Source organism: Cyprinodon variegatus, unplaced genomic scaffold, assembly GCF_000732505.1.
Source record: "Cyprinodon variegatus isolate N-32 unplaced genomic scaffold, C_variegatus-1.0 Scaffold4, whole genome shotgun sequence".
Taxonomy (NCBI): Eukaryota; Metazoa; Chordata; class Actinopteri; order Cyprinodontiformes; family Cyprinodontidae; genus Cyprinodon; species Cyprinodon variegatus.
Genome location: NW_015150457.1, coordinates 2101403 through 2118856, shown reverse-complemented (window position 1 = coordinate 2118856; position 17454 = coordinate 2101403). Strand labels below are relative to the sequence as shown.

Here is a 17454-nt window from a genome sequence, read left to right as displayed (position 1 = left end):
GCCTTTCATGGCAGCAAATTTGTTTTTGCTATAATAAAAAAAAAAATACAGTATTAACAACACTTTAAATATCTGAAGGAAAAAAACAAACCTTAAACTATCACTAATAACAATTTTAGCCTCTGTCTTTTGCAGCATTAAATATAATATTAAGAAAAACTTTACAGATGTTGTCCTTTAAAGTTCTACCTGTGGTCAAGACGTTTAGGTCTCAAATGGACCTTTGCAGATACAATATGTGTCAGATGTACTGTAATGGTTTTAAGTTTAGCACAGAAGAACATATGACCCATTTTCACATTTTCAAGATAATTTTGATCACTGCAGATCTCATTCGTTGCATTTTTCCAGCTGAACTTTTAAAGTATTGAACTGCTCACGCATCAGGGAAGTTTTGACTAATCAACTTTTTTGTGCAGTCACCTGTTTTTTTTAAATTATTCTCTTCATCATAATTGATTATAATTACACTCAGAAATAATAATTTGAAGAAATGTCAAGAAAACATATTTTTGATAAATTACCCAGATTTTAGCTCTAGAAACAAATAATCTGTAAAAAATGTATCTTATTTATTGTACTGGTTTCCAAAAGCATTTCAGCTGACCTTTGTATACTTGCAATATGTGAAAAGTTTTAATTACAACTTTTGCCATTGATGTAACTGTTTGTAATTTGTTGTTCTGTTCTACAAATAGGTTAAAGCCGTATAATAATTTCCCTATATAGCGATTTTACATAATCAGCTCTCTTATGGTTTTGTTTATGTCAGAGCAGTGCACATTAATAACATATGAACACAAAATAAACTTTGAGTTTGTGCCGTTCTGTCATTTTGTCCATGTCTGTTCTTAATTTAGGCCAAACTACACTACAGTCATGGAAAAAAAGTATTAGCCCACCCTTTTTTCTTCAACTCATTGTTTATTTTAATGTCAGACATGGTTGGCTTGGACAAATAGAGTGATTAAATATAAAACTTTTACTCAAACTCTGTTTTGTTTTTTAAAATAACGCTTCAACAGCTATGGGATTTTTCTTGCAAAAACTGCTTTAGCCACTTTGTGTTTTCTGTCTGATTTTAAAGGTAAACTGTTTGTTAGCAGCTATATTGTGCTCTAGAACAATAATATAAAGCAGTAGCATGAACTCAGAAAAGAAAATGTTAGAAATACTGGATATTTTTTGAAGAGAAAACAATCCTAGAAATATGTTTGAGGTATTTATATAAGAGCTTTCTTCATATTTTACATCACATGTGCGTAAACACTTTATTCTTGTTCCTTAAAAAATATACAGAATCCTTTTTTTTACTATTACTGGTAAACTGTATAATTGTTTCTCTTTATCGTGAAGTCTGGAAATAGTCTTCACCTAAATTTGTTAATATCTACAGACGTTGCAATAAATATAAAAATAAGAGATAATTATACAAATCTGACTGATTCATCAAGTATTAAGATTTAAAATACATTTTCTAAAATTCTGTTGTAGATAATTGTTTAATGGTATTTTTTTTATTGCCAAGCTATACGCACAACTCCACTACTTCCTGAACTTAAGGCAGTTATTTTGTTTCCTCTCTTTTTCTCCTGGATGAACTGATAAATCCAGGTGTGCCTGACCTCAGTAACCATGATCAGACACATCTGGATTAATCAGTTCATCCAGTAATGAGAAAAAGGAACCAAAAGAACCTCCTTAATTTAAGGAAGTAGTGGAGTTGTGCATGGAGCCTATGTTTATAGCAATTGTTATGCATGGTGGGGCAGGGTGTAGTTTGAGGCACGGTTGTATTCAGTAAAAAGGTTCTGGGTTCCATTCCCAGCTTTGGGTCTTTCTGCATGGAGTTTGCATGTTCTCCCTGTGTATGCATGGGTTCCCTCTGGATACTCCTTCCACAGTCCAAAAACATGACTGATAGGTTAATCGGCTTCCCAAATTGTCCTTAGGTGTGAGTGAGTATGCATGGCTGTATGTCTCGGTGACAGACTGTCCGCTTGTCCAGGGTGTACCCCACTAAGGGCGCTTGACTGAGGGGGGGCCCAAAGAAGAGAAGATTCGTCCCACTATATTTTTCAATAAAAAAATAAAGCATGAATATATTGCCAGTCCCCTTCCCATGAAATTGCAAGAAATTGTTTGGGCCTCAGGTCCTGCATCACATCAGGTGTCCAATCTCTCACCGGCGTGTCTGTCAATTATATTGACAATGTAAATGATAATCTCCAGTGCATCTTTATAGCAGTTTTTTTTAATATATATATAAATTTTATTTTAAATTTTCAAGGTTCCGAAGATACTGATAAACAAACAGAAAGAACAGATAGAATCTAGATGCACACGTCATACAGTCAACGATTGGTGTACATACATAACAATGTACACATAGTCACATACATGAGAATATATACACCCATTAAGTGGCGACTGAGGAGAGAGTCCATGGAAAAGTTTGTTCAGCTTAGTTTAGTCTGTGAAAAGTGTTCCAGGAAGGGATTCCAGTATAATGAAAAAAAGTTTTAATAGATCCTTTATGAAATCTTTCCATCTGAATTATGGACATCATGTCCATCACCCAAAGGCAAAATGAAGGGGGAACCGATGACTTCAGCATTAGCCTCTTGGCAACAATCAATCTCAGTTCTAATGATTGCAGCATTGTAGCGGGTATAGTTCCCTGTATCCGTGGGCATCCAAAAATTCAAAGTCCTGGTTCAGGCTGATGGGAGTATGCCTTGGAATATCAATCAAACACTTTAAACCAGAGGCGTAGCCAGAAAATTGTTGTAAGGGTGGCCAGGCAATTATCAATGTACACTGAGGGGTGGCCGAAAGCGGAAAGGCACCAGAACCTCAGGGTCAACTACACTGTTCTAACAGGAAAATTAAAGAGCAAAACTTGCATATTTTCTAAATAAAGACAAATTACTACTCCTACAGCCTTTGCTAACAAATAAATATTTAAACATCCGTGCTTTGTAAATAAAAGGCCTAGTGGACAAAATTCTTTCAGTTTTGAGTTCTGGGGTGTAAATCTTTTCCATTGTCATTACTTACCTCCTTGTACCAATAAACATTCTGCATGAAATTTATATTTACAAGCACTAATATCTACATAAATTAATTATTTGATAAGTTTTTATTATATTGTTATTTATCTATGATTTCACTGTAGACTCCTAGATGACTTGCAGAGACCTATAATTTTCTCTTTACCCCATATAACACAAAATCTAGTTCTGAAAAGAGCATGAATTCCATACTTATCATTTTTGATGTTAGTATATTGATGTGTATAATTAACCACTAAAATAAAAATATTTTGAATATTCCACTTGAGAGTATTACTGCTATCACCATCTGTATTAGAGGGGGAAAAATGCCTCCCCTGGCCCCCCATCTAGCTCCGCCCCTACCAGAGACCCGTTAAAGAAGGACGACACCAAAAAGCATGAGATAGTGTACCTTCAGAAATGTTGCACCTTTCATGGATTGGGGAGACAGAGGGATAAATAATCTAGTGTTTATAGCAGTTTTATAGCTTGTGTAAATTCTTTTTTTTTTTTTTTTTTTTTTTTTTTTTTTTTTTTTTTTTTTTTTGAGTGGGGTGGCAATATCACTGTCTTTCATGGGGCCCCAAATTCCTGGCAGCGCCCCTGAACGGGAGAAGATCACACGCTCGAACATAATTTGTTCACACTTTTATTTTGAAAGGATGAAGCGGAAGACTTCAACCCGGAAGTGAGTGATTGACAGCCGCCGAACAAAACATCTGCTTTCGGCAGAAGCGGAGGGTTGACATTGGAGTAGCAGCACGGACTCAACCGGGATAAGTTAAACTCCCCTCTAAACTGGCTACATAGCGTTAATGAAATATTTAGGGGCGCGATTTGAGATTCTTTGTCCATAAATGTGTTTGTTGTTTTCTTTCTAGCTGCTGTCATTGCGTCTGAATGTTGCAAATCTTTTGTTTTTCTAAGATAAGATGGAGCCCTAGTTACTTTCAGGTTAGCCTGAGCTTTGAAACAACAAAAAACATATGTGACAAGTGATTTTCAAGGGGATTATTTCCCAGCCGCTGGTTCAAATGCCTCTTCTGGAAAAGTCCAAAGCAAGAGGGACAAATAGGTAAACAATAGAGCCACATTTGCAAGTTGGAGATGTAAACCAGTCCAGTCATTTCTCATTTTCTTCTTAATAATTCAGGCCACAGTTAGACTGGAGGTTTATCCAGAGGTTCTGCAGCATCCAGAAGGTTCTGTTCCCATCATGGAGCAGTCAAAGTGTTCTGATGTTTGGGACGCTGCTGGGTGTCACACTGACAGGTAGTTATGAAACCATGTGAGTAACAGCAGACAGAAACAGGAAACTGATTGCAATCAGATTACACTGACCATGAAATGGCTGAAACATCAACTTCTTTACAGACAAAAAACTGCACGAAAAGCAAAAATTGCAGGAAAATATATTAAATTCCTTTGTTGCATTTTAGCTTAGGATTTAGCTGTTTAATGAATTCCTGTCTGACCTGTCTTTTAAGTTTGCAATTTGCTAACACCTCTTTTTTTTCTACCATCAGAGCAGCTGATCATTTACCAAGTGGGCGTCCTCCCCAGTCAATTCTACAATGTGCTCGCAGACAAAAACTATTCTGGCTTCAGGAGTCTGGTCGGAACAGCCATGGTGCTCATTTTACTCAACTCTACAGTAAGTTGATGTAATAGTGAGAGGTGATTGAAGCCTGCTATCACTCCGATCAGTGACTAATTTAACTAAAAGGTCACAGAGATTGATTTTGAACATTGTTACAGCCTGAAATCTGGCCTCTGATCTGAGTCGGCTGTTTGTTTCCTTATCTTTTACTGATTTTTAGTTTGATTATCCACTTAAAGCAGCTTTCTGGAGAAATATTTATGTTTATCATCTTATTAATACAAGTTAAACTAATTGACCACTATTTGCTTAAATTAAATTATAACATAGGGCTGAAAGAATTAATCTTGATTAATCGATTATGGAACTAATCGTCAATTATTTTATTAATCAATTAATCTTTAAATGGAGTATGGAGACTGTAAAACATGCCTTTAGCTGACAGAGAAACCCACTTAGAGCAGTAATTATATAAACATGTAGAAAAATATGTAAACGTTCTGCATTTAAGATTAAAAAAACTTTTTCATCTGTCAATATGCTCTGTCCAGAACTCCTGAAGTGGAAACATTTTAGTTTCACCTGGTTTAATTTAGTGAAAAATCTTCTTTTATTCAATTATTCATCGATTAAATGAAATAATAATTAAAAGATTAATTGACTTGCAAAAAAAATTCTTATTTGAAGTAAGTCCTAATAACATATAAAATTTGCACTGTGATACTATTTTTTTTCACTTCAAGTACTTCATTCCTTGGGTTTTTATTTGTTTTATTGTTATGCTGTCTTGTTATGCTGCCTTTAAAAGCTCAACAGATGGACATTTTTAATTATCATCTCTCCTCTAATTTTTTTCAGCTCAAAAGTATTGACCAGTACATTTGCAATCAAATGTATGTGAGCTGGAGGACGACCCTGACTGAGAGCCTTCATTCGGCCTACTTCCAGGGCAGAGTCTATTACATACTAAATGTGCTCCGGGAGGATATAGATAACCCGTAAACAAAAACATTTTCTTTTTGCATATCTAGTAGAGCATGCATAAACAAATATACATATGCTTTGGTTATTTTATGTTTGTCCTTTGTTCCTGTATATCTACCAGAGACCAGCGTATCAGTCAGGATGTGGAGAGGTTTTGTAAGCAGATGAGCACCATGGCCAGTCGTTTAATTGTCTCACCGTTCACAATTTCCTACTACACTTACCAGTGCTTTAACAGGTCAGTGTGCTGGAAGACAAAGCATTCAAGCTACCGTGCATTTTTCAGACTTACTCTGAAGCTTAAGCGTTGTTATATGAACAGCTTTTCAATGCTGAATGCAGTTAAAGCTGTTTTTATTTGAATGATATGAATAAATAAGAATACCACAATGATGTTGAAGTCGTAAAACTAATGAAGCCTTTCAGAAACAAGAAGATCCTCTAACCCTCCTGAAGTTTTATTTATTTGCTTTACAAGATGTTTCCTCCAGGAACTAGAAGCTTAAAAATGTCTTACAATTTGGAAAAACTTATTTTATTATTTACTAAATTTACTTTACGGCTTCCACTGGTTACCTTTTCTCTGTTTAGTTCGACTCTAAACCAGGAAGTGGTCCTTTCCTAACAGGCAAACAGGAAAAGTGTTCTCTTATTTATGATACACATTGTGAGAAATTTTTAGTTGCATTTAAGTTTTGGAAAATGTGTTTAAAAATAACTTTTCTTTGTTTTTGCAGCACCGGTTGGATTGGTCCCGTGAGTATCTTTGGATATTTTGTCGTTGGAACCATTGCCAATAAAATCCTTATGGGGCCTATTGTTTCAACCCTGTTTGAGCAGGAGAAACTGGAGGGAGACTTCAGGTAACCTTTGCACACAGTGTTTCAACTGACAATTGCGTATAAGGCTCTTCTCAGTGTTCATTGTAGAGGAAGCTGGTCATTTGTTTAAAGGAAGTATCTGTGGACTTTGGTGCAGTGCCCTTTTCCTTCTAAATAACATGAGACATGCATTTGCTATTTTTTTTTTTTTTTTTGTGCACGGTAACAAATTCTGAATTATAAAACTTGAATTAGAGCTATAAATTCCTGCAGTGATGAGAGATGTACTGAAACGAATGTTCTAATGTATCTGCAGATTCAAGCATATGCAAATCCGTGTCAACGCCGAGTCTGCTGCTTTTTACAGGTGAGTCATCCCAGCCTCCAGTCATCAACAGCATCTTCTTATCTCAATTTTGTTAATTTCTTAGCTTAGCTTCACAGTTGGTATTTTATGTAATAAAAAAGATTATGACCCTGGAGTCAGGTATATGTTGAATTAATGTCGTTTGGAAATCAATTCTTAAGATTTTAGACTAAATTCACTTCGATCAGATTGGATCGGCCTGGTTTATGAGGCCAGCATTTGCTTATTTAATCTTTTTATATATAGTTTTATAGTTTGATTCATCATCAAACCTTCTGTATTAAACTCAAAACATTTTTTAAGGGTTAGCACTTTATTGTATTAAACCATGTGATTAATCATCAGGTAAGCTCAAAAATCAAATTAAGAGATGCTTTTATTCGTGCAATTGCAGATTATAAAAAAGGGTTGAAAATGCAATTAAAAGGCTGCTCAAAGAATGGACACATGGTATTAAATAGTAGATCAATACATTAAAATTATGATTTTATCAACACGGTTGCAATATAAACTGTAGAATGTGATTTTCTGTCAACAATAAGGACACTTGGTTAAGCTAATAAAGGTAATAAGACTCTATGCATTCATTTGACTTATTGTCACCAGCCTGAATGCTTGGACTGACCCACACAGCCAGTGTTGGAAAAATAAGACAAAAAGTGGACAGCATGGTTGGCATATGGTCTGATGACATCATTTCCTTTGTGTCATGTGACTCTGGGCATCAGGATTGTGGGACACGTAACTCTCATTTAACATTTGCAACAGACAGAATTCAGTAAAAAAAAAAAAATCCACTAATTCTTGGAAAGAGATCCCCTTTCTCTCTGTTTTTTCTCTCCTTTTTTAGATGATTTGTTGTGTTTTATTACAGGGAAATCATGCTTGGTTATTACTTGTGTTTGCTGTAAGCTTAAGAATCTAAGATGAGATCCAGGTTATCATCTGGCATCAGCCAGACTACCACAAACTATGTAATCCTTTGGGTTTAACTGCTTAAACTAAGCCAGTCGCTCCTCATCAGACATTTCATGCTCAGGCATCATCACACTCAGTTGCTATCACTTGTGGGTCACTGTTCATACTAAAATGGTTTCAGAGCTGGTAAAGTGGAGCACATGAGAACCGACCGAAGGCTGCAGGCCCTGCTGCAGACCCAGAAGAGCCTCATCAACAAGGAACTCTGGCTTTATAGTAAGAAAATCAACTATGAACTCAGATTAACCTTTCATTATTTTAAACCTGTCGACTTATCTGAGACTCTTCTCGTCACAGTCGGCGTAAACACCTTTGATTACCTTGGAGGATTCCTCAGCTATATTATAATCGCCATTCCCATCTTCACCGGTATTTATGACGGTCTCACTCCAGGTGAACTCAGTGCACTCATCAGTAAGGTGGGTTAGTTTTTTATTAACTGCTCATGCAACCCCTTTCTTATATTATCACCCTTTATACTGAGATAAGTCAGTTTGTCCACTAGATGGCAGCTTAACTCTTTTTGGAGCCAATAGATGTGTTGTTATGTGACCCAGTGCAGCATATTATTCTTCCAGTCAGTTAGTGCTGTTTATTTTTATCTATCTACTTCTGCTCCTCTCTCACCTTGTTCATACCCAGAATGCCTTTGTGTGCATCTACTTGATAAACGGCTTCTCGCAGCTAATAGACCTGTCAACGACTCTGTCAGATGTGGCGGGATACACCCACAGGTATCGCCCTGCATGCTTGACGACAGATCTTTGTCAGTGGCGTTTTGTTGGTTTTGAATGTGTGCTGTGGTCAGGATCGGGGAGCTGAGGGAGGTGATGGATGACATCCTTCGCAAGCAGTGCGATTATGACCCTGCATCTGGGGAGAGCTACGACTTTGACAGGTTAGACCAAGCGGTTTTACACAAACACAGTGAAAGACATAGAGTGCAAATATTCTGTAGAAAAACTAACCAGCGTTTTTTTCCCCCAGTGACTTTAATGTCCATGCGGGTCCTGTGGACACCGCCTTCATCCTGGACCACCTTTCGTATAAATCTCCATACTCAGACCAGCTCCTGGTTGAAGATCTGAGTCTAAAAATCAGCCAGGGCACTCATCTGCTGGTGGTGGGGAACACAGGCACAGGGAAGACGTCGCTATTAAGGGTCCTCAACCGTCTCTGGGAAGCACACAGCGGTGAGAAAACAGGGAGCCTGAGGCAGCGTTTTCTCATGCATAGAACCGTTAGTATATTCAAATAAGTGCTTGCTGTAACTAGTCCTGCAATGGAAACGATTCGTGTGCATTTAAGTCATATAAGCGATAAAGATTTAACATAGGAATTCTTGTTTTGCCATATCTTGATCATCACTTAAAACTCACTGATAAGTAATAGAATAATATTTTAAAGCAACAGACAGGTATTGCAGGCTAACAAAGAACCCAATGCCTGCCCATTCTTAAGGGGCAGATCCGGTTCAATTTGCATGTTTTCTAAACCAAAACAAGCTTTTTTTAACGGTCCACTCTATAAAGCCTCAAACTCAACTCTATTTCTGATTTTTTTTAATTGAAAAAGCTTCCTGGATGGGTAACAAAACTTCCTCAAACTTGGAAACAAGTCTGGTTGATTGATTTTTAACTTTTTTGGAATAATGCAAAAGATGTTACTATAATAACACAACCCTTTAATTAAAGGATAATAGGAGTAGAAGGTTTTTAGCAACCTTAAAGCTCCCAGAATCATAATTTATTATTATTATTTTCTTAATCTGTTTCCTTTGCAAGTGGGACATGAGGCCAGTACCGTAGATCTATAGTATTTTGAATATCCGTAAAATTTGCACGTGAGGAAAATAGGGTGATTTAACGTTTTACAAACACTGTTTATCATGTATTGATATATATTTAGGTTGCAGTCAATGTGTTAAGCTGTAGTCTTGCTCAGGATTTTCAGTGTAATATAAACTGGAGGCAAGGTAAGTTTATTGAAACAACGAAGGTCAAATAGGTCTTGCAAATATAATTTTAATTTGAATCCTTACTTTTAGTTTTATAGATCAACAGTAAACAAACATGCAGAATGTTCATGAACAAGGTTTTTAATTAGATTCTTAATCACATAGATTCAAAAAAGCTTATGATTTTTCCTTAATAAAACAAAAGGGTTTGTTTTTATCTTTATACCCAGGATATGAGCCACTCTTAAAAAAAAACAACAAAAAAAAACACTTGCTCTTGAATACTTAAATGTATTGTTTGGCTCAAGAATGTTTTTTAAAATTTCTAGAGACTAAGTCATACTTATTGTCTTGTGGTTCATGGGGACAGCAGTCTCAGCAGATGTCCAGACTTATCTTTTCTGAGACATCTTCTCTGGCTACTCCAGGGAAGCCAGAGGCTTCCAGGGCCAGCTGAGAAGCATTGTCCCTCCTGGACGACCTCCTAGTGGGACCTACCTGGAACCCCTCCTGAGGGAAGCGTTCAGAGCCACCTAAGCTGGCTCTTCTTGATGTGGAGGAGTAGCTGCTCTACTTCGAGCCTCTGCAGATGGCCGAGCTCCTCACCCTCTATTAGGGTCCGGCCACAATCCAAAGAAAGCTCATTTGTATCTGTAGTGTCGTACTTTCAGTTATGACCCAAATTTCATGACTATAGTTGAAGGTAGGATTGTAGACCGACCTGTAAATCAGGAGCTTTCCCTTTTGGCTGAACTCTCTTTTCACCACAATAGACCTGTGAGACATCAATGAGCAGCACCGATCCGTCTGTTTATCTGCTGCTCTGTTGCCCTTTAACTTTTTAATTTAAAAGCCTGAATTTCACAGAGCGCTTTACATTAACCCTAACTCAAATCTTTGTATTCCCGCTGTAATGTCCAGCTAGAAATCCACTGATAAATCTGCTTGTTCTAGAAAAATATTGACTTTTGACTTGAAAAAGTCTCTTCCCTTCTCTTATGCTTGTAGGTTTTGTCCAAATGACTACGTGTTTTGGGCCTAGAGGAACCCTCTTCCTACCTCAGAAACCCTACATGACAGATGGGACTCTGCGTGAACAGGTCACTCCTCGCATGCTTCCTTAGACACAAACTCTTATGTACCCCGTATGTTTGTGTTGCCTCTCATTTATTGGAGTTCATTTGTTAAACAGGTGATTTACCCCCTGAAGGATATCTACCCTGCATCAGGTATATTATTATAATCAAAAAATTAACTATAACACTATACCAATACTGGAAAAAAATGGCTTATGGAATAAAAGCAAATAAAGGTCATATAATAGGGATGTTTGTTTTGTTGCAAAGCAATGCACATTAGTTTGGGTTGTCTATTTTATGTCTATATTCCAGCTTTATTAAAGTCTTTCTCAGCCTTGGTGCGTCTTTATGGTATCTTTATTATTTGGACTAATATTAGACAATGACATTTATAAAGTCTTATTTTCAGGGTCAGTGGATGATGACAGAATTATACAGTTCCTGGAACTAGCAGGAGTGGTGAGGACTAACTAAACTTTTGTGAGGTTGGCGGGATTATATTAAATAAACTCATTTTAACTCCAGCTTTGCTCATCTTACAGTCCAGCCTCCTGAAACGAGCTGGTGGTCTTGATGAGAAAGTGGACTGGAACTGGTATGAAGAACAAAGAAGAAAATAAAAGTGGATAAAAACAAAATACTAATGCAAACTTCCCTAACATTTATTTTTATTCCTGCAGGTATGATGTTCTATCTCCGGGTGAAATGCAGCGACTCTCCTTTGCACGACTCTTTTATCTGCAGCCAAAATATGCAGGTTGGTTTCTTTCGCGCTCTGCGCTGCATAATGATGCACTATGTGGACAGAAGTATTTGGTCACACTTGTGGAAATAAAATAATTGGAAATTATTTAAATCTAGCCACACAGTCGCCATTTGCAAGATGCAAAGTAAGCAATACTAAACAGCTTGTTGAAGTCTTATGAAATAGGACAATTTGTCATGGTTAACTGTCAGCTATGAGTGAGTGATAGAACAGAAAGCATTTAGGAACAATAAATCCACAATAAATTTAAAGACCACATAAAACGCAGAGCAGAAATATATATTTAAGAAAAGTTTTTTTACTTTCTTGCTTTGGATACCATGGTCTTGTCCACACTGAGCGCCCAATGGATGAACAAGCATGGGGACCCACATCAGTGTCTGACTTCATAAATGTTCTTCAGAATATTTGGAGACAAAATCCCTTTCAAGGACACTAATTTGGAAGCTCTTCCACAGAGAAAGGAAGCAATTGTACCTTAAAGTCATACCAACTTCTACTTATAGTGAATAAAGTAATGTTCAGGTGTGGCCAACTACTTTTGCCCAGTACCTGCATTCTGATACCTGACACTAAATGCCATTCTTTGTCAGGAAATGATTTTTTTTTTTTCCATGTACTTTACAGTTTTAGACGAAGCTACAAGTGCTCTAACGGAGGAAGCGGAGGCTCAACTGTACCGGACCTGTAAACAGCTAGGCATGACTTTAATCAGTCTGGGACACCGTAGCAGCCTTGAAAAGGTCTGTTGAACACTCATCAGATGTACTACTAACCTGTAAATTTAGCTTCAAATCAGACATTCTTTCTTCTAAATTTTCATTATTGTCCAGTTGTTTTACCTAAACGTATAGCATATTAGAAATAGAAAACGAGTTGAGGACAAAAACCAATCTAAAGGTAAGAAATACTGCCTGCAGCCCATAAACAGGCTGAAGTTTAGTTTTAGAGATCTAACACAGAAAGTAAGGGATGTATCATCAGTTGGGTAGAATTTACTCTATTCAGTTTTCTTCAGCTCTTTGGAAATTACCTTGTTGGTGCAAAATAGAATCAGCACCACTTATAATAACGCTGACATTTAGGTCTCTCAGATTATCTTTATCTGATCCTAATCCCAGTCTAGCATCCACTCAGAAAAAAAGCAAAATTCTGCAGCAAAAAAAATTAGAGCCCTCTAAACAGGCCGTTCCACCGCATCGACCAGAGAACTGACGGTTTCTTATTTAAATATTTTTTCAGCAGTGTACAGAAACTGTGCTCCCTTACAATAAATCCTGTATGTGATGGAGGAGCAGTGCATCCAAGCCTTCCTAAATCAAAAACTGTGCCTAACTTTGACAATTTAGAAACGTCTAAAGGGCAGAAAAGGACATCAAGTTCAGGGAAAAGAATTCATTACAGCATAACAAATGGTAATTTGAGAGAGGGGGATTAAAGCTCTTCTAAAGCCACTCTGTTTAAGTGGCCTTACCAAAAAATGTTTTAAGAAAACAGCATTCAAACTCCAATGTAGTCTGTTAAGGAAAGCAAGGAAGATAAATCAAAACCTTTATAAAAGAGAGGCTAACAACAGCAGTAAATCAACAGTTTAATATGATATGATGATGAAAATAATGTTTTATAACATCAACTGTTTCCATTATCTTTTGCCTTATCGTCCTTGTTGTCTTACTGAATTTAGTGTCTGCATCTCTAACACTGTACCATTCATCTTCTCAGTACCATGATATGCAACTGAAGCTTTGTGGAGAAGGCCAGTGGGAGTTGACCAAGTTAAAAGGAACCAGTGGGTCCCTCAGCCTCAGACCAGAAGCCACATGAACACCCGGACATTTAGGAAAAGAGCCAGAGGACCAAAAGTTCCTTTAATAGAACTTCTTTTTTAATCACTTTAATACTTTTAAACCTCTAACAGCTCAGCTGGGTAGTCTGGAAAAAGACAGATCAAATAGTTTTGACTATTTATTTTATATTCTGAGACAATGATCAGTTTTTTGTTTTTAATAAGGAAGGAATGTAGTAATTTAATTAACAGAATAATGGTTTAAAAGCTGAATGTTCAAAAACTGGATGAAAACAAAGTTGTTGTTTTTTTTTATTGTGTTAAAAATCACAAAGAAAAACACTTTTCTTCAGTATGTGCATTAATGTGAAATAACACAATTGTTACACTCATTAAAAGATTGTAGATTTCACAGTTTTAAAAATAAGATTAGTGGATTGTTGATTGAAAAATAACCCATTTATCAATAAAGTAATACATTTGGTCATTAAAATAGTTTTTTTAAAGGCACGTGTGTTACTGTGTATATGAAATAATGTGCAAGTTCTCCTTCGCAGCCTTCTTATAAGACAGCTGCTCCAATGGTTTTTATTTACTTAAGAGCTTTTCATGGCCTTTGATGATCTCCTGGACTGCTGCAGGGTCGTCCAGCGTGCTCAGGTCACCCAAACTGTCCAGGTCACACTCCACTACTTTTCGCAGAACGCGGCGCATAATCTTCCCCGAACGTGTCTTCGGCAGCCGTTTAGCAAACTGCAGCAAAAAGATATGATAATGGATACTGAGTAAAGCCAGTTTCAAATATAAATTTGCAATTTTTAAACCATCAGAGAGCTGAAATACCTGAACAAATTCAGGACAAGCATATTTGGCAATCTTTTCAGACACCATGTTGTTCAGTTGCTTGGAGATATCAGCCTCCTGTATGTCTACACCCTTTTTCAGGACCACAAATGCATAAACTCCTGGCAAATCAGAATAGAATGGTCTTTATATCAGTTTTAATTCTACGAAAAAATGTTTAATTCAGTTTATGCTGAAATATGCTGAGGCTGCCATGCTTATTGACATTACTGGTAAAGATGTTTAAAAAGCTGTAGCATTATGAAGATTTCATTTTTGGAAAAATCATGATTTTTTTTCACCAATCCACTCCTTGGGTATCAGTAGCTCAGAGTGACATTAGTTTGTCACTGCACTGATAAACTGATAAACCAACTCACTGTGTGATAGCACCAGCTGCAACCATTTAGTGTGTTATATTTTCATTGTCTGTTGAGAAAAATAATTATTTAACAAGTTGAATTTTGTTGCTCTTTAAATTAAGGTCACATCTCAGAGGGAATGATTGCAATTAATTGGATTTGGTAGGGGAAAAATCCGAGATTAGATCTTAAAGCCATATTCCCAGCTCTAGGAATAGTTGATATTGCATGAAAAAAATTATTTCAACTAAACCAATTAATAGTTTTTCCCAGCTTTTGTTTTTTCCTTGCACAGAAAAGGTTTTAATCAACCTGGCTGTGATTTAAATAAATGTTCTCTGTGAAGTTCCTTAAAATAACACATTGTGGATTTGCTCTACATGAAACCTTAAAAAATTGCTTTTAAAAAAAAATTATCCTTTCTAAAAGTTACGCTGAATTTAAATAAGATCCTTTTTACAAGCTTGTCAAATAAGTTGGCAGTCCTAGTAAGCGATAAAAATAACAAGAGTCGTATTTTTTTTTGCTGAATGCCATTCTCACCACAATTGGGATTCTTACCCCCCAAATTTGTTAACAATGAAAGCATCTATTTGCAACTAGTAATATTACACAATCAGCTACTTGATCTAAATCACAAGCTGTCATGTTTTTTGGTGAAAAAACAAGATTTTTGGATATTAAATCTTTTAAATAGTAAATTCTACCATTTCCTTTTTTAATTAGCCAGCCCTACTTTATTATGCAGCAGCGTTCACTCACGCTGACCTGACCGGTTCCAGAATGGCAACCCAACCCAGTTTGTTTATTTCTAACTTTGTGTTCTACTTTTATTTATTCTACTTGAGTGTTAACTGAAGTAATCCATTAATTCTAGTTTTGTCTATGCAATAAATAAATAAAATAATGATAGATTCATTTTAAAAGTGGGAAATACAAAAAAAAGATGCTATTCAAGCAAGACACATCGATAACAAAGCTACTTTACTGAACTCTTAATTTTCTGAACTCTTGTTGTATCTACAGTAAAATAAATCATTCAAAAATATGCAGAAAAATTTAGTTTAATCTATTAAGTTCTTAAATCTTTACCAAAAGTGGGAGCAAATGTGAAGGAAAGCTGTGGTACTTGCCTTGGCCTTTAATGCTATGAGAGTATCCTATGACGGCAGATTCGGCCACTGCAGGGCACTGATTCTGTCACAAACATAAAATACAAGTTTCGTTTTATATTTTGTAGAGCGAAGAAGTGTTTTTGAAAAACTCACATCTATCTGGCTCATTATCTCTTTTATTGACACAGGAATTGCTATTACTTCGTTTTTTCTTTAAAACTAATAAAAACAGCTCATGTTAACAATAAAAAGGGTATTTCATTTTAAGTAGAACTGAACAGACTTATGTCATTTTTTAATAAAACAAAAACAATATTCAAATTTGTTACAATTTCCCTAAATAATATTTGAGAGTTTTAAGTATATTAACAGGGAACTCACCACTACATCCTCTATCTCTGCTGTCCCAATCCTGTGGCCGCTGACATTAATGACATCATCGAGACGCCCTGTGATCTGGTAGTAACCCTTCTCTGAACGATAGGCTCCATCACCGGTAAAGAAGTAACCTACAATTTTGTTAGAAATAAATGTTTTTTTGTAGAAAAAAGGGGCTTTTTGCTCCTGAACCCATTAAGGGTTACCTGGATAAGGTTGGAAGTAGGTCTCAATGAATCTCTGGTGGTTGTTATGAATGGTCCTTGCCATGCCGGGCCAGGGCTGAGCCATACACAGAGCTCCAGAGGTGTTATTAGAAGTCAGTACCTTGCCCTGAAATAACAAAAAAGCTAAATCTGTCGATGCACAACTAAGAGCATTGGTCAATTATATTCAGTTTCATTCAAATGGATTTAAATTAAACCAGAATTTGTGTAGATACTTTGCTGAGGCAAGGGGTTAACCTTAAGTAATGTAGCATAGCTGCTGTGAAGGGTAAAGTCGTTATTTAGTCTGTTTCCGCTGTGAAAGAGGAAGCTGAAACGTGTCGCTCCAACTGTCTGCACAATCTGTGCAAAAGAAGCCCCACTGGCAGCAGAACAGAGTGAGTGGCGGGTGAGAGCAGGGTGGGTATCAAAAGTGACACAGCTGGTGGTGACTGTTTTATAATCCTAATCTGACTGTTCCCCAGGCTTCTCCCAGCGATGCAACATTTGCGGGGGCAGGACACACACAGATGCTCATGCTGCAAAGCAGGTTACCTCAGTGTCCATAAGCACCGGCTTGATGCCAAAGAAGGGTCTCATGGCCATCCCAGGGACGATCTCTGCATCTGGTTCCGAGGGCTTTGGGGCGATGCAGATGCCCCCTGTTTCTGAGGTCAGAGTAAAAGACAGCAAAGAATACATGAATCCAGCTATAAATCTAAACAACATTCTAAAGATTTATTTTTCTACCACAGGATTACCAAACAAGTTCATTTTGATAGAAAACTAGGGTTATGGGGGGTGTACTTTGTTTTTTGTTTTAAAAAGGTTTTCATTTTCAGATGTTATATTTTACTACTTGGGCCACTGATTTATTTATTTATTTTTTGATGCATTGTTTCCCTATTATACCTAAAGACAGGGTTTTGTTTAAGCCGCTTTTAATTTAGTTATGCCTTCTTTCAACCAAATAGTTAAAAAACAAAATCTTTAATGGTGATTCTAACATGTAGTCAGGTTGTTTAGCAATCACTTTAACTTTTACATGAAAGCTGAATTAATAAAAAGTCCAAAGTAATTTATGATCAAACTATTGTGGTGCTTTATGTTTGCTGCTAACATAAAAAATGTGAACACCAGTATAAGTTATTTTACT

General features: G+C 36.5%; 2 protein-coding genes across 5 annotated transcripts in view; one reads left to right on the top strand and one right to left on the bottom strand.

The window, feature by feature from the left end:
- Positions 1-3729: 3729 nt before the first annotated feature.
- abcd4 (ATP binding cassette subfamily D member 4) lies at positions 3730-13654 on the top strand. Of its 4 annotated transcripts, none has more exons than XM_015373029.1 (19): positions 3730-4131; positions 4210-4328; positions 4583-4710; positions 5515-5654; positions 5762-5878; positions 6378-6503; positions 6778-6828; positions 7928-8022; positions 8104-8225; positions 8449-8540; positions 8615-8704; positions 8794-8999; positions 10772-10863; positions 10956-10992; positions 11240-11301; positions 11385-11437; positions 11523-11599; positions 12236-12351; positions 13331-13654. In XM_015373029.1, exons 1-19 carry the CDS (start codon positions 4091-4093, stop codon positions 13430-13432), a joined length of 1866 nt encoding a protein of 621 aa, XP_015228515.1. In that variant the 5' UTR covers positions 3730-4090; the 3' UTR covers positions 13433-13654. The 4 variants fall into 4 exon arrangements, with proteins under 4 accessions (XP_015228515.1, XP_015228524.1, XP_015228532.1 ...); XM_015373038.1 differs by having other exon boundaries at positions 3732-4131; positions 11252-11301; XM_015373046.1 differs by lacking the exon at positions 3730-4131 and having other exon boundaries at positions 4212-4344.
- Positions 13655-13777: 123 nt separating this feature from the next.
- The window catches only part of acss1 (acyl-CoA synthetase short-chain family member 1), an 18566-nt gene continuing 14889 nt past the window's right edge, over positions 13778-17454 (bottom strand). Inside the window, exons 9-14 of the mRNA XM_015373018.1 lie at positions 16854-16966; positions 16299-16425; positions 16096-16223; positions 15733-15796; positions 14238-14359; positions 13778-14147 (exon numbers count right to left, since the gene is read on the bottom strand). Of these exons, the coding sequence (XP_015228504.1) occupies positions 13983-14147; positions 14238-14359; positions 15733-15796; positions 16096-16223; positions 16299-16425; positions 16854-16966 (719 nt within the window). The 3' untranslated portion in view covers positions 13778-13982. The remainder of the gene's footprint in view (positions 14148-14237; positions 14360-15732; positions 15797-16095; positions 16224-16298; positions 16426-16853; positions 16967-17454) is intronic.

Bases quoted from the DNA above. Each gene is read 5' to 3' on its own strand.
- abcd4 (XM_015373029.1), top strand. From the start codon at position 4,091: ATGCCTCTTCTGGAAAAGTCCAAAGCAAGAGGGACAAATAG. The intron at 4,711-5,514 runs GTAAGTTGATGT...AATTTTTTTCAG, and splicing joins TCATTTTACTCAACTCTACA to CTCAAAAGTATTGACCAGTA. The intron at 6,829-7,927 runs GTGAGTCATCCC...AAATGGTTTCAG, and splicing joins GAGTCTGCTGCTTTTTACAG to AGCTGGTAAAGTGGAGCACA.